At 35.9% G+C, this 15,326-nt stretch overlaps 1 protein-coding gene across 2 annotated transcripts in view; it reads right to left on the bottom strand.

Moving 5' to 3' along the window:
* LOC131076215 (uncharacterized) overlaps nucleotides 1-6,280 on the bottom strand; it is a 61,477-nt gene extending 55,197 nt beyond the window's left edge. Inside the window, exons 1-2 of one of the 2 annotated variants that reach the window (XM_059217077.1) lie at nucleotides 6,050-6,280; nucleotides 5,905-5,960 (exon numbers count right to left, since the gene is read on the bottom strand). In XM_059217077.1, coding sequence (XP_059073060.1) covers nucleotides 5,905-5,960; nucleotides 6,050-6,137 — 144 coding nt within the window. In that variant the 5' untranslated portion in view covers nucleotides 6,138-6,280. The remainder of the gene's footprint in view (nucleotides 1-5,904; nucleotides 5,961-6,049) is intronic. The other variant, XM_058013289.1, reaches the window with a different exon arrangement.
* Between the last annotated feature and the right edge of the window lie 9,046 nt (nucleotides 6,281-15,326).

Here is a 15,326-nt window from a genome sequence, read left to right as displayed (position 1 = left end):
TTGGTATTTGCTCATATACCGAAGGAGGGATTTATGAAAGAGATTTATGGTGAGTTACAATGGTGAGGTCCTTATGAAATTTGCAGCAGATGTTTATGAAATAAGGCTTCCAGAAGGAGTAAACATTTCACCAATTATTAAAGCAAAGGATTTGTATCCTCATTATGAAGGACAAACAGTGCAGAAATAAATGAGTGTTCAGTTGTACAAACAAATAAGCAAATGAAGAAGACCAAAATGAAAGTAGACAAGGAATGCGGAGTAATGAAGAAAGTCAAAAGGATGAAGTTCTTTGGATCAAAGGCAAAGATGGGATTTCAGTCCCAAGATTCTCCAAATGATCAGAAGCATCACCGATAATGGAGTCTACTTTTGGAATTGACAGTTTGTGGGATGTCAGATGGGCATTAGATGGGGCAGTGCCTATTTTTAATACTTAATTTTTTGCACTGTTGGCTGGTGTAGGGACAGGTACAGATGTTTAATTTGTTTTCAGAGGTGTTTCAACCTATTTTTGGTGAAAAGGGAGAGAGGGTGGCAGATATAAAAAGTGGATGTTATAAAATTTTCTGAGAGAAGATTAGACTTTGGAATCATGGTTTTGGTGTCTGAAAAGGAGTCTTTGGCATTGCAAGAAGATATAGTTTTGTATCAGGTCCAGTTGCCAGTTCGCTGGGAAATATTAGAATTGTGAGTAAATCTTGTAGCAGGTTTTGTCTTGTTTTCAGTAAATGAATTTTTCAGGTCGTTTATCCGATCATATGAGGAGATATGGAGTTGATGTATGTCTTATTAGTTCAATGAAATGTCATATATCTCCATATGAGGAGATATGGAGTGGTGTATGCCTTATTAGTTCAATAAAATGTCATTGAGATTTTAAGGTGAAAATCTGTTTTTGTTTAATTGCTGTGTTTGGCTGCAAGGATTGGCTGCCTTTCATTGGGCACCTGGTCCTTGCCTGCATCAAAGTCACCACAGAGACTCACAGAAGCAGCAATCTTCTACAATACCAAATAACTTTTCACACATAGGAGAGAAGCAACAAAGGATGTTATACTGCCAATAATGATACAAGCAGACAAGATGATGCAAGATACAAGATTTATAATTTAAAAATGAACCCTTGCTTATAAGGGCAACGTGAGAGCTGGGACAGCATAGGATTATGTGTCATAATCATATGACATAAAACACAAAGAGATGAGTATTCTAAGTGCACACTCAAAGTGCCCTGAATAAACTTAAACAACCCAGATGCGCATAGGTCTTATGAGGGAACCAATTACAGAATACCCCCATTCGCGCCATGTTAAATACTTAAATTGGAAAAAATAAATAGAAAACTCATCTTCATTCACTTATGACATATTCCTTTCAAACTTTGAATTTAATGTAACCCCCTATAGGAAGTTGTTAAATACAAACAGGATCTATGGACATCATTAGGATCCATTATAAGAAGAAATAATGCATCATTTTGCCTTCTATAAATTCTTGCAAAAATTTGGGATAATGTTAAATATGTTTAACATTCCATTCCACCGCATTTGGTCAATAACTCTTCACTGAAGGTTCTGTTGAAATATGTAGCTAGAATCAGATTCTAGTTTAAGTTATTCATGTAATTGGGTTGGGCCCCATTGTAACTTATAATAATAGGGCAGGCCCTATTTGGGCGTTCAACTTATGTATTATGTAATTGTTATGGGGCAAGACCTATCAAATATGTAGCTTGTAATTAGACCTTGACCTATATAATTGTAATGTGTAAAACTCTTGGCATAATATATGCAAGCCGACTTAGGGTTATTGAAGGCATGTGTCACCTATATCTACAAGGTGATTTGAAGACAAACAATCATCCAATACAAGCGATGTATGTCTGCAAAAACAGCGAATTTCCTACTAAACTATCAGCGATTCTTCAAGAAGTGCTGATTCTTCAAGAAGTCAGTGAACTACTTCTGTGATCAGCGAAGTATAAACAAGGTCAGCGAACTGTTGCAGAGACAGCGAATCATATCCCTAGGACAGCGAACTGGTTCCAATGGCAGCGAACCTTATTGTAGGGTCTGCAAACATCATCTTGAAGACAGCAAACAGTTGATAAGATCTGCAATTCACCTTGCAGTGACAGCAAGCTCCAGCAAACTCCCCTGTGGCAGCAAACATCTTGTGTTTTGCAGATAAGTTCATCATTTGCGTGTTCGCCCTAATTTGCAGACTTAATACTATTGTGCTGATGTTAAATACTTCATGTGCTGAAGCTAAATTGTAAAGATACCTACTGATTATTGAATAGTAAGATCTGAGAATTGTTGCTGGGTTTTTCCTCTAGGAGGGAGGTTTTCCCAGGGTACTGCTGTATTGTTCTTGTGTTGTTTTGTGCCATAATGTGTTGCATTTTCAGTTTCTGTTATTTACTTTAAATCTGATTACTAAAATCAACATGGTATTAGAGCTTGGTTTGAATTAGGGGTAATCAGATTGATTGTAGTTGTTCCTCCTCTTCCTATTTGCTCTTATCACTTCATTCGAAATGTTGAACTGTCTCAGGGTTGAAGATAGATTGGATGGTGCATCCAACTTCACGTCATGGAGATTCCGAATCATGCTTGCATTGAATGGAAGTGATCTTGCAGACTTTGTGGAGAGATCATCCATTGAACCTGAGGCAAAAGAGGAAAAGACTTTATGGCAGAAGAAAGATTTTCAAGCTCAAAGAATGTTGGTTGACTTCGTGAAGGATCATATTGTACCTATCATCTCCAGGCTGAAGATTGCCAGCGAAATGTTCAAGACATTGGAAGAGATGTACGAAATCAACAACACCAGCTGTGCCCTAGCTTTGAAGCAGCAGCTTCATCACATCAAGATGATGAAAGGTGAATCCGCCAAGCATACTTCATGAGGATTTCTGATTTGAGAGATCAGCTCTCATCCATTGGGAAGGTTGTTGATGACAGTGACTTGACCATGCTTGCTCTCAATGGTCTTCTGGCATCTTGGGAGTCTTACATTCAAGGAATTAGTGCAAGATCAGAACTTCCCAAGTTCGATCGTTTGAGAGCAGATTGCATACAAGAAGAGTCACGGTTGATAGCAAGAGGAATTGAGCGTGATCATTATGATGTAGAAAATCAAGTCCTTGCTTCGCATATGGTTAAAGGCAAAGGAAGGAAGTGGGATAGAGACAGAGATTCAGATCCTGCCCCTAAATCAAAAAGGAAGGACTTATCTCACATCCAGTGCTTTAAGTGTGACAAGTATGGTCATCGTGCTCAAGATTTTGCAAATTTGGGTCTACTCCTCTTGCTTCTTTTGCAAAAGTTGGCATAGGGACATCTCAGGAGGAGCAAAGGTCAAATGAAGACTTCCTTTTCTAAAAGGAGGAAATATTAGAGGGAGCTTGACATCTTTAGCTTCAGAGGGAGCTTGTCAAGCTCAGAGGGAGCCAGTTTCTTTCAACTTCAAAGGAAGCCACATTCTTTGGTTAATGCATTCTTCTATGGGAGAAGTTTGAGGTGAAAGCCCTCGTTCTCCACCCTTTGCGAGTAGGCATGGTGGTCCCACCCTCTGCGAGTAGGCATGGTGGTGTTGCATTCTTCTCTAGGGGAAGTTTGAGGTTAGAGCCCTCGTTGCACCCTCTGCAAGTAGGCATGGTGGACCCACCCTCTACGAGTAGGTATGGTGGGTATCATTGAAGAAATTCCACCCTCTGCGAGTAGGTATGGTGGGTATCATGGAAGAAATTCCATGATGAGTTCGTTCACCCTCTGGGAGTAGCTATGGTGAACGTATCTTGTGTTTCAGAGTAACCATGGTGGTAGCCACTATGTGACTTGATTATTCATAGAATACTCTCTAGCTAAGAGGGAGTGTTGAAATATGTAGCAAGAATCGGATTCTAGTTTAAGTTATTCATGTAATTGGGTTGGGCCCCATTGTAACTTATAATAATAGGGCAGGCCCTATTTGGGCGTTCAACTTATGTGTTATGTAATTGTTATGGGGCAAGACCTATCAAATATGTAGCTTGTAATTAGACCTTGACCTATATAATTGTAACGTGTAAAACTCTTGGCATAATATATGCAAGCCGACTTAGTGTTATTGAAGGCATGTGTCACCTATATCTACAAGGTGATTTGAAGACAAACAATCATCCAATACAAGCGATGTATGTCTGCAAAAACAGCGAATTTCCTACTAAACTATCAGTGATTCTTCAAGAAGTCAGTGAACTACTTCTGTGATCAGCTAAGTATAAAACAAGGTCAGCGAACTGTTGCAGAGACAGCGAATCATATCCCTAGGACAGTGAACTGGTTCCAGTGGCAGCGAACCTTATTGTAGGGTCTGCAAACAGTTGATAAGATCTGCAATTCACCTCGCAGTGACAGCAAGCTCCAGCGAACTCCTCTGTGGCAGCAAACATCTTGTGTTTGGCAGATAAGTTCATCATTTGTGTGTTCGCCCTAATTTGCAGACTTAATACTATTGTGCTAATGTTAAATACTTCATGTGCTGAAGCTAAATTGTAAAGATACCTACTGATTATTGAATAGTAAGATCTGAGAATTATTGCTGGGCTTTTCCTCCAGGAGGGAGGTTTTCCCAGGGTACTGCTGTGTTGTTCTTGTGTTATTTTGTGCCATAATGTGTTGCATTTTCAGTTTCTGTTATTTACTTTAAATCTGATTACTAAAATCAACAGGTCCATTTCACTCTTTAGGTAGCAATAGAGGATAACTAGCAGCACAATATTTATTTAAAGCCACTCATGATGGTAGGGATGTTTTTAACCAAATGAGTCTAAAGCAATCTATATTTTGATCACACGTCTATAAATGTGATGTTATAATTAATTCACAAAGTCACAACTCCACTGCGTTGCTACAATTAGATTCTCTCTCCTTGTGGAGAGGACTCCAAATACCTTGTTATAACTATTTTGCACTCTCTCTTCCACTACAGCAAAAAATAACTTTGCCCCCATTTCTGTTTACGCTTTTGATCTTGCAATTGGGTTCTAACCTACTGCTTTCCAATGTGTTTTTCAGCCATAGAAGATTATTAGGAATTTCTGGACAAATCAAACAATAACGATATTTTCAATCTATCGGAATAAAATCAGGAAAATATCAGGCTAGGAAAATATCTGTGGAGAACCGGTATTTTAAAAGAAGCTTGAGGGCGACTGCTGAGCTTAGCATACATTCTCAAATAAAGAAGAAGGTTTGAGAATAAGTCGCTCTTGTAGAGTGATTATCCATTCTCTAAAAATTATCCACCGCCTTGGGAAAATGACAATTTAATTTTTCCAATCGGTGATTAAATTAACACCCAATTCATTTCATATTTTTGATCTCCCTTCCCTAGGTAGCCCATATTTGGCATACTTGGACTTTAGTAGCATTATTTATATAAAAGGTCTCTGTCACAATCGTAACCCATGTTCTTAATGCATCCTATAGTGAATCACAAAGAGTGATCGGGAATGTTAATTCATAGTCTTTCGCAGAGTTTTTTCTGAACGCTTGTTTCATCGCCTAACGTATTGGAAATGTTTTTGATGATTTTTTTTTGCCTTTCGCTGAGTCTTTGTCCTTGTAAATTAATTATGACATTACAACTCGTTCCATGTTCAGCCCTAAAATGACACAAAGAAACTACAGTAAAACTTTATTTTCCCTAAATTTGATCATCTTCTAAATATTTCAAAATAACACCCCTGACTCTTAACAACTTGGAAAGCGTCATATGTTACATAGCTCGGTTTCCGCAGGGCGAACAGAAAACCATATATGGTTGTAACTGACATTCTGTTAGATCAATTACAATAACCCACAATTTCCATTTAGACCTAATTGGTTTCGAAAACAAGATCACTGATATTACCTGCGCCGTGTACAATCTGTAGAGCTGTGCTTTTCTTAAAGCAACCTTCTGATATCCTGGACAAACAAATAATGACAGAATTTAAGGTATAACTGTACAAAATTATTTAATCCTGAAGCTAAATTTAACATGTTACTAAATATACTTTGATCGACAGTCATGCGATATGAGTAATCGAAGCCGTCGGTTCCCAAAGGCCTGCCAAAACCCATGCCTTTCTGCGCTCTCTCCATTTCACTTCAGACAGACTAAACGCGAGTAATCGATGGCTGTGACGCTTGTATGTTTCTCTTCGCCGTATAAAAAAAGGGTTCAAGAAATTTGGACGAAAAACTTCATTTGTAGGTCTGAATGTGTTAGCCTCTTTATGTGTATCTCATTCCCTCAGGCTTGGATATATAATTAGTAAAAACAATTGATTTCTTACATATGCTTTTTTGGTTTTATTTCTTACATTGACCTTATCATTTTTATATGTCATCTTTGAGTGTATAGTTATGTTATTCTCCACACAAAATGGTATATCTATAATTGATCTGCAAAAATATACATAACATGATAGTTTTTGGTTGGATTGTTTGGGTTTTAACAACATTATGGAGGTGAATTATGAGGATTGGGATGGTGAAAATCGTGTAAAAATTCATCGCATTTTGTAGATTTTTGTTTTCGTACGGACAGTGTTTTTGTGTGGAGAGTAGCTATGTTTTGAGTTTAATACCTCCTAGACTCATTTTTTGGCAGTTTTGTTTTATTCTCGACGAGATTACATTTCTAATTATATGTAATGGATTAGATCGTCAGTGAAGTCTCGTTTTCATTTGAGCAAGTTAATAGCTTCCATTAGAGCTATACATGTTATATATTAGTTTAGCAGAAGAGGTAGAAGAAGAGTGATGGTAGCAGTTTTTGATGGAGAAACTTTGGCAAGAGTTTAACCTTGAACATGATGAAAGACAAAGCCTCATCTGCAACAATTACCTCCTTGCTCTTGAGAGTGGCTTCTCTCTTTATAGTTTTGGTGTTGGAGTTGTGCCTTAAAAGTAGCTACAATGCTTTAAATAGGATTCAAGTTTGGGATATCAAATATTTTCCCAAGGCTAATCTATGCAAGTTGGTTATACCTAGAAACATGTTAAAGTGTCAATTCAATAGACCTTATTTCATTGCACTACAAACACACTTCATCATTATGTAATGCAGAAATAATTATTTATCAAATCGCCCCCCTATCAACATCAAGCCCATATGTAAATCATATTTGGTTAGAGTGTAGATTAATTTCCCCTCCGATAATAAGTAGCTCTTGACATATTCACTTGCAAGCATTGAGATTAGGCCCTCGTCCTAAAAAGCCTCCATAATATTTGACTAAAAAATGGTAATTATAGTGATGTATTCTAGGATATGATGGCTTCTCATCAACACATCTTGGCCTACTAAATTTATATTGCATTTTCCACCTTATAATCAAAATGAAAAAAAAAATGGATTAGCTCGATAGAGTCATAGCACCCCAATTTTGGTGGCTCTATTTACTAGGGTAGATTAGCACTTGCATGTTTACCAAGAGGGGCTCCAAAGATTACTTCTAGCAATAGGTTCCTCGACTTTTAGTATATAGGGAAATAATAAATAGTTGCAATGTCACTTCTTATTAGCATTATTACATTTAGATTGTGAAGAAAGAAAAATATTTCTTGAAAGTTGAAATCACTATCACATAAAGTTGATGTGACTCCGAGCTATCTAACACAACTCCTAGACATGGATTAGGCAACATTTTTGGTGTGTTGAGATCCTTTTATTCATGACAAAATAATGGTTGTGATTATAGGCATCACTTCGCACGAAGGAACAATAATAATAGGATACTTTTGCAAGTTATTACAAGGTGGGGGCTTGCATTCCATTTAACACTAACATGTTACAATTTTGTCAATTTAGAAAATGCTCTTTAAATGATCTTTTGAACTTGTAGACCATCACAAATAAACATCAAAAGTATTAGGCAATATTTATGTTAGTGTTACAAATGAGTGTTTCATGGTCTCTTTAAGAATTTTTTATCTTTAAATATGATCCTTTAGTTTTCCTTGTCAACTACTCTTAAAAGATTTGTATGATCTTCATATTCTTCCAATGGCCAATTATCAAATTGTAAAAGTGAGCTACTAACTTGTTTGCTTCTTTGTAGTATTGGTTGTGTTCAAAAGAATCAAAAGACTCGATTAAGTGCTACAATATCTAAAACATATTTCTCAAAATCTAATTAGAACTTGTCCTTTGTTTAATGGCATCTATGGTTAACATAAAATCGCATATAAGAATTCTTTAAATGTTTAGTTATTTTTATATTACAAGATCCTAGAGAATTGCTTAGATCTTTGTTATGTTATTGGTTCCCGTGTGTATCTTTTTTTAGATACTACCAATAATACTCGTCTTGCACTTGAAAGCCCTAGATTTACAAGGGAAGCACCTTTAAAATTTAACTTTAAAACGGATGATGGAGAGGCATTCCAACTTATTTGTGATCTATTTGGTTTATTCTTAATACCAAGTATTGAACCATGAGGTGGCGGATTTAAGAATGTTTATGCTTGCAAAACTAGTAATTTTTTAAGTTGGAAGCATTCATTTGTACATAAGACATTGTAGTTTTTGAAATTTCCCTTTCTAGGTTAGATAGGATAGCTTCCACTAAAGATGAGATTCCTCTAAATATTCTATAATTACACTCTTTCCATGATCACTAGATTGACAAAGAGGGAATTATTTTACATAGACATGCCTAAGTGGAATCTTTGTATAATGTGGGTTAGTCCATGGTAATTTGAAATAATAATTTTATGAACTTGTACCTCCTCAATTAAGTCTATTGAATTATCATTTATAACACTTGTTGTCGAAGTTACAATTAAGAAGGAGGTGGTTAGTATCTTCTATTTCTTGCACTTGTTGATAAAGTTACAATTAAGGACTCGGAGGTTGTTACAATTAAGGAGGTGGTTAGTGTGTGTGTGAAAAGTGGACCTGTATCTTTATCTGGAATACACAACACTTCAATTAAGTCATTACATGTATGGTTAGACAGATATAAGCATGAACATGAAAACCATAACAAATCGACCCATTGCCTTCTAAAAGATGTGAGTATAAGATTGCTCTCAGATTTGTATAAGCAATCCAGTAAATAGACAACACCAAGACAAAGGATTTAATCTATATGAGCATGATATTAAGCTAGATGGATGCAAGATTAATCTAACAAAATTTAAGCAATATTAAGCTAAATGATTTAATCAATATGAAATAATTAATATGCAATATTCTCAATGAACCTAGAGTAAAAACAACATAATAACAATATATTCTCCAGGATTTTTTTGAATGAGAGATGAGAGCCTGGATTTATAGAAAATTCAAAAAGAAACCAAAGGCTGAGATTAAATGATGATGAGCGGTCAAGATTTTTTGAGAGGAAGCACAATCCAGGTGAATTGATGTGATTGGATGCTTTTCTCAGTTTTAAAGGAAATTGAACTAAAATTAAGATAAAATCAAGAAAAAACTGATTTATTCTCTATTTCATTCAATTTTAATACTTAATTGTTTTAATTGCTTTCTTTTAGATTATTTATCAATTTTTAATTTGTTTTTCAAGATTATCTCCAATTGATTTCTTTTCTCAATTTTTAATTTTTTTTTGTCAATTAATTCCTTTTTTTATTTATTTCCTTTTTTGAAGATTTGTGCTCATAATTTCCAATTCCTCTTTCTTGATTTGTTTCCTTTTTTGAAGATTTATGACAATTTTGATTTATTTAATTAAATATGCTAGGATATTTAATAAAATAAATAAGATAATTTTTTAAAATGATTTACTTGGAATGATCAATTAATTAAATAAATATAATTAATATCGATTGATTAATTTTGCAATGTGACATTGATGATTTTAGAAATTAATTGTGTGCTCAAGATTGATTTAATTGCCTTTGGTTAGGACCTTGGTGACGTTGTCAGGATTAGGGGCTCATGGTTTAGATGACCATTTTTAGGGTATTATATTTGCCCCTCTTTGAATTAATGTGCGAGCAGCGCATTGGTTCAAAGAATAGTTGATGTCTAGGAGATACCAGTTATGAACTTGATTGATCACGAACTAGATGAAAAGCAAGGTGTTAAGCTTGATTCGAAGTGACGAAGTTGAATGAAGCCTGATTAAAGCGATATCGATCCCGATCTTGATTGAACTTAGGAACAATAGAAAACAAAAGATACCGAAATTGAACTTGATTGATCAAGAAGCGGATCTTACTGATCTAGAACTTGATTGATCTAGATACAATGAGCGATGATAAAAATCAAACTTGAACTTGATTGATCAAGACATGATGAGCAAAGATAAATTGTCCAGCTTGATCCAAAGCGACGAATATTGAACACTTGCTTAGATTGAGTGTGATCAAAGATACTATTTAAACCCTTGATTGAGTTTAAACGAATAATCAACTTGATGAAAAGCGATAAAACTGATTAACGTTAAGAGATTGATTCAGATGAAAGACAACTATCAGATTGATATGAAGCGATAAAACTGATATGCCCCTAAAGATTGATTTGATTCAGATGATCGAGAAATCTCAACTTGATATAAAGTGATGAAGTTGAGATGCCCCTAGTGATAAGAATTTGATTGATTTTCTTTAGTTGAAAAATATTTTTGCTCTAGTTTTGATGAAGATTTGAAAATTTTCTCGACATTTGAAGACGTGAGATCATAAGGTCATGAGTATGCCCCCTCTGGAGTGAAATCGAAAGATAGCGAGGGTGCATGATGATAGGCAATTTGTTTTTTGTAGCGATGATAATGATTTGAGCACGAAAGTGATTCAGAAGAATAAAATTGAGACTCAGCGTTGATTGACAAGAAATTGAGCGCAAATTGAAGAAGAGAATGAGCAGTTGATGAAAGCGCTAAGTGGTCAACATCATGAAATTTTGATGAGAGAATTGACATCAGATTTTGATTTCGATCCCAAAAATGGACTCAGGACATCCGATTTACGAGCTCTTGATTTGATTTTATTGTACTTATGTTGATTGATTATGAGATGTCCATCTATATGCTTTATTTTATATGTATGCATTTCTTTCCAGCATGAATGTATGTAATGCAAATGATCATGGATGTCTATTGTTCTTTTTATGCAAATAAATGAATGTGCAATGAGTAATGAGTAATGCAAATTTTTCATTTTTCTATGCAACAAGATGAATGCAAATGAATGATAGTGAATGTATGAATCTATATAAGATGCTCATGTATGCAGCTAACATCTCAAAACACAAGTACTCGATCGGAGAAATGATGAAAAATAGACCACTTAGCTAAGAAATGATTGTGCTTCCAACTCTCATGCAGAAGATAAAGAGATCATTGTTACCATACCAAAATCACTCTAAATTCACAAGATACAGAATGAAATGCAAAATGATATGCAAAATGCAACCTAAACCTAGTCACTGGATTTGAAAAGCTTAATTTTTATCATTGAGCATTTTACAAACATAGCAGGCAGATTAGAGTTCCTTTCTTTTCATGTGCAATATTAATTATCTTGTCCGCAACGACCCTTTTTCGTTCATATCCTTGGACAGATTACGCATGGACCCGAATTGCACAATGAAGAAATTCCCTCAAAACAAACAAATAAATGATGGGAACCTCCCTGTAGCATACAAATAAGCGGAGTCGAGGTATGTGTGGCGATTTCACCTTAACGTGAAGGCACTTATCACAGACACCCAGCTGATTAGATGTTTTCAGATCATCAGAATCATTCCTACAAGTATAAAACAACGAAGATATTATGCCCCTAATCCTTGCTCCTCTTAGTCGAGATAGACTTCCTCGAGTTACTCAGAGGGATAATAAGCGAAAGCCAATGTAAAAGACAACACACAAAGAAAATTTCATGCATATCTCAAACAGTTTAGTGATTGTTTTCAGTTTTGTTTTGCTTGTGTACTCAGTAATAAAACTCTTCAGTAGTTAGGAGACAAGTGTCTGACTCGGAGTGGACGACCAAGTTTCACTTACGTAAAGTTGACTTGGTGGATACTGCTTAGGACATGTAATGTGCTCTCGTTGATTACCTAAGATTAGGACATTGATCAGTTTCAAGCCACAAGGGTTCCAACGAACCAGGATGTCACAAAAGTGACTGAAATATGTGTATAAGCTAAAGAGAAGATGCAACATTTCAGTACAAGAGATAAGACTACCCTGGATAAAATCCAGCAGTCACACTGATCGATATCATTGTTTTTATTTGATCATTGATAAGAATGTCTGGTTTCAAAGACTAAGTACCCTGTATAAGACTGATCTGTCTGGTTTCGAGTGTACCCTTCCTTGTATAAGACATGTTGATGTTTGATAGAGTTTGATAGATTAATTAACAAGACATACGATAAGTTTGATTGTAGACTCTGAGAGTTTTTCTGTTGTTGTTTTAGTTTGATGGATAGTCTATGCTTTCTTGCTTTGATTTTTTTTCAGTTTTTTATTTTGTGAGTTTTTTATTTTTAGGATTTTGTTCAAGACATTTTATGATTTTTAGGAGTTTGTTCAAGACATTTTATGATTTTTTAGGAGTTTGTTCAAGACATTTTATGATTTTTTAGGAGTTTGATGTTTTCTCCTAGTGTCTAGCAAGGCAAAAGGGATTTTGAGTACATGAATGGATAAATGAATGATGGTGGACTCTTTCAAGGACTATCTCACAACATTAATCCAAGCATAGGGTCTAGATATAGCAATGTAAAGCAAAGATTTTAGCGATGTAAAGCAAGGATTTTAGCGATGTAAAGCAAGGATATAGCGTAACAAAGCCATATGGTCCAAATAAGTGGCCATGTCAAGAGGTTTGTGGAAAACATGTTTTTGCATTTTGTCCATATCCGTTGATTAAGATCAAGGGATAGATTTGGATAGGAGGCAGATAGGATAAGCAAGATCAAAGGTAGTAATGAAGGATGTAAGAAAGAAATGGATATGAGCTAAAGGGTCTGGATCAAGTGTAATAAATAGGACACATGAAGCCTGCAAGGATCCTTAACCTTGTCAAGATCAAAGGTGGAAAAGAGATATGAATGTAGATAGAGCGGATGAGGGATAATGGAGGATGAAGGATAATGGAGGAAGAAAGATAATAGATGGATGTACATGGATGGAACTTGCCCCCAGTGTAAAGTGCAAAAGGATAATGGATTCAACATGATGCCTGTTTGTCAGGTTTTCATCATGGTACTTGCCCAAGGAGCTACAAGAAGTGGTTTTCACTCGTGGACGAAATTATTTCTCTTTACTTTTTTTTTTCTGATTTTTTTTTTCATTTTTTTTTTCATCATCTTTTTTCTTTCTTTTTTTGGAAGATAATGAAGGCATGATAGGGGATGGAAGAAGGACCCTGACATCTCGCTTCTTTGGATGGTACCCTTAGAATATCAGTTGCAATAGACCATGGCTATAAAGGTATGCTCAAAGATGTTGGCAGGATAATGAAATGAAACTAGGGCAAGGATTTATGCAAAGGATTGGATAAGAGGGATGGAAGGGTGAAAAAGAGGTTTTGGATAATGGATGGGATGTTGGAAGAATTGTGTATGGATAGATGGAAATGCTAGGAAGATCAACATTGGCACACACCTTGAGGGATGGTGGATACATGGAAGAGAAGTGAATCTCAGATTTTGAGATTTGGAAGGAGGAAAGGTTACAAATTTTGGGGCATAAGAACCCAAAATGGATGAAGGAGGTGATGGAGGAATAGACTCAGAAGGTTTGGATGGAGGAACAACAATTTTGTATGCCAATTTTGATTTTTCTTGAGACTTTTGTGCTTCAAGTACCCGCTTTGGGATCCACATGGTTTTTGATTTTTCATGCTTTTGTAGTTCCTTAGAGCGCATTGATTGTACAAGTGTCTTAGGAACCCATATAACTTTTGACTTTTCTTCTTTCTTTGTGGGCCTTTGTGGCGTTTTTTATTTTTCTTTTTCTTTTTGGATCATATTTTGCTTTGTTTTGACATGTCGATTAGATGGGACATGTTGACCCTTGAATACATGTGGATTGCTTGATTTATGAATTTTATGCTTGGCATCCAAATTGCTTGGAGGGAGATGCGTGGATAGATAGGAATGATATGGAGGTCTTTTAGATGGATGGAAGGTACTCGAATATGTGTGCCTTCATTGATCCTGCATAAGGGATAGAGGGATATAGGGACCTAGAATGGATGGAAGTGACGATGGGGATAGCGTATATTTGGATTTAACTGGAGAAATTTAGGATTTATGAGAGATACCAACATATTGAGAAATGTCCCTGAGGCCATGACCTTTAACATTTTCTTTAATATGGAGGGGTTCTTGCTTGTGGAGATCTACCCCTTTGCCTTTATAAATATTGTAACTTGTAGGATACACTGTGCTTTGGAAAGAAGGCGCGGGTCCATTGTGAGATGAAGGTGGAATGTAAGGAATGGTAGGATCACGAGAGGGATTTGTAGGCATGATGGATCGTTGAGGTGAAAATGGAGGATTATGACAAGGAGACGAAGGGATACTTTGATCTTGACATGGAAGAGGACCATTGGATAGAGTAGGAAGGGTGTTTGACTCTTTATTTTTAATAGGACCATTTGAAAAGGTGGAAGAGGCATCATGATCTTGCTTAGGAAGTAGAGTAGGAATGGGATTTGGAAGGATTCTTTGCTCTTGAGATGGAAGGAGTTCATCTTGGAAGAAATGGAAAGGTATAAGGGGATCATCATGGGATTTTAGGGAGGTAGGATCTGTTTCAATCATTAGATGGGATTGAGGAGTTTTGGTGTCTTGATCTTGATTTATGATAGGACTTATTTCTTCATTTTTCAGATTATCCTCTTGACATGGAGTCACTTCTAAGGAAGGGATAGGATTTTGCATAGGCGTAGGGGATTCTTGGAAGGTCTCCATATTTTGGCATGATAGGGAAGCATTTTGAGTGGGACTCTCTGGAGTGGGTACGTTTGGAATTGAAGTGTATGATGCCATAGGATCTGGGATTTTTAAATCTTTAGAGGAACTTGTATCAATATTGGCATTAACTTGGATTTCCATAGGAGATAGCCCTTGAAGGTCAACATGAGAAGTTTCATTGTTTCAAGGAGATGGTATGGATTGTTGCTTAGAAGTTTTAGGAGATGAAGGCATCATGGAAGGGATGGAGGCTACATATGGAGCCTTGCTAGACATAGGTTCATGATTTTGATTATGCTTAGAAGTAGTTCCTTCTTTTTCTTTAGGTGAGTCATTAAGATCTTCAATTTCAATGACACCATCATCAAGGAGTTCTTGAATCTTAT

Source organism: Cryptomeria japonica, chromosome 3, assembly GCF_030272615.1.
Source record: "Cryptomeria japonica chromosome 3, Sugi_1.0, whole genome shotgun sequence".
In the NCBI taxonomy this organism is placed as follows: Eukaryota; Viridiplantae; Streptophyta; class Pinopsida; order Cupressales; family Cupressaceae; genus Cryptomeria; species Cryptomeria japonica.
This window is presented reverse-complemented; position numbering and strand designations above follow the sequence as displayed.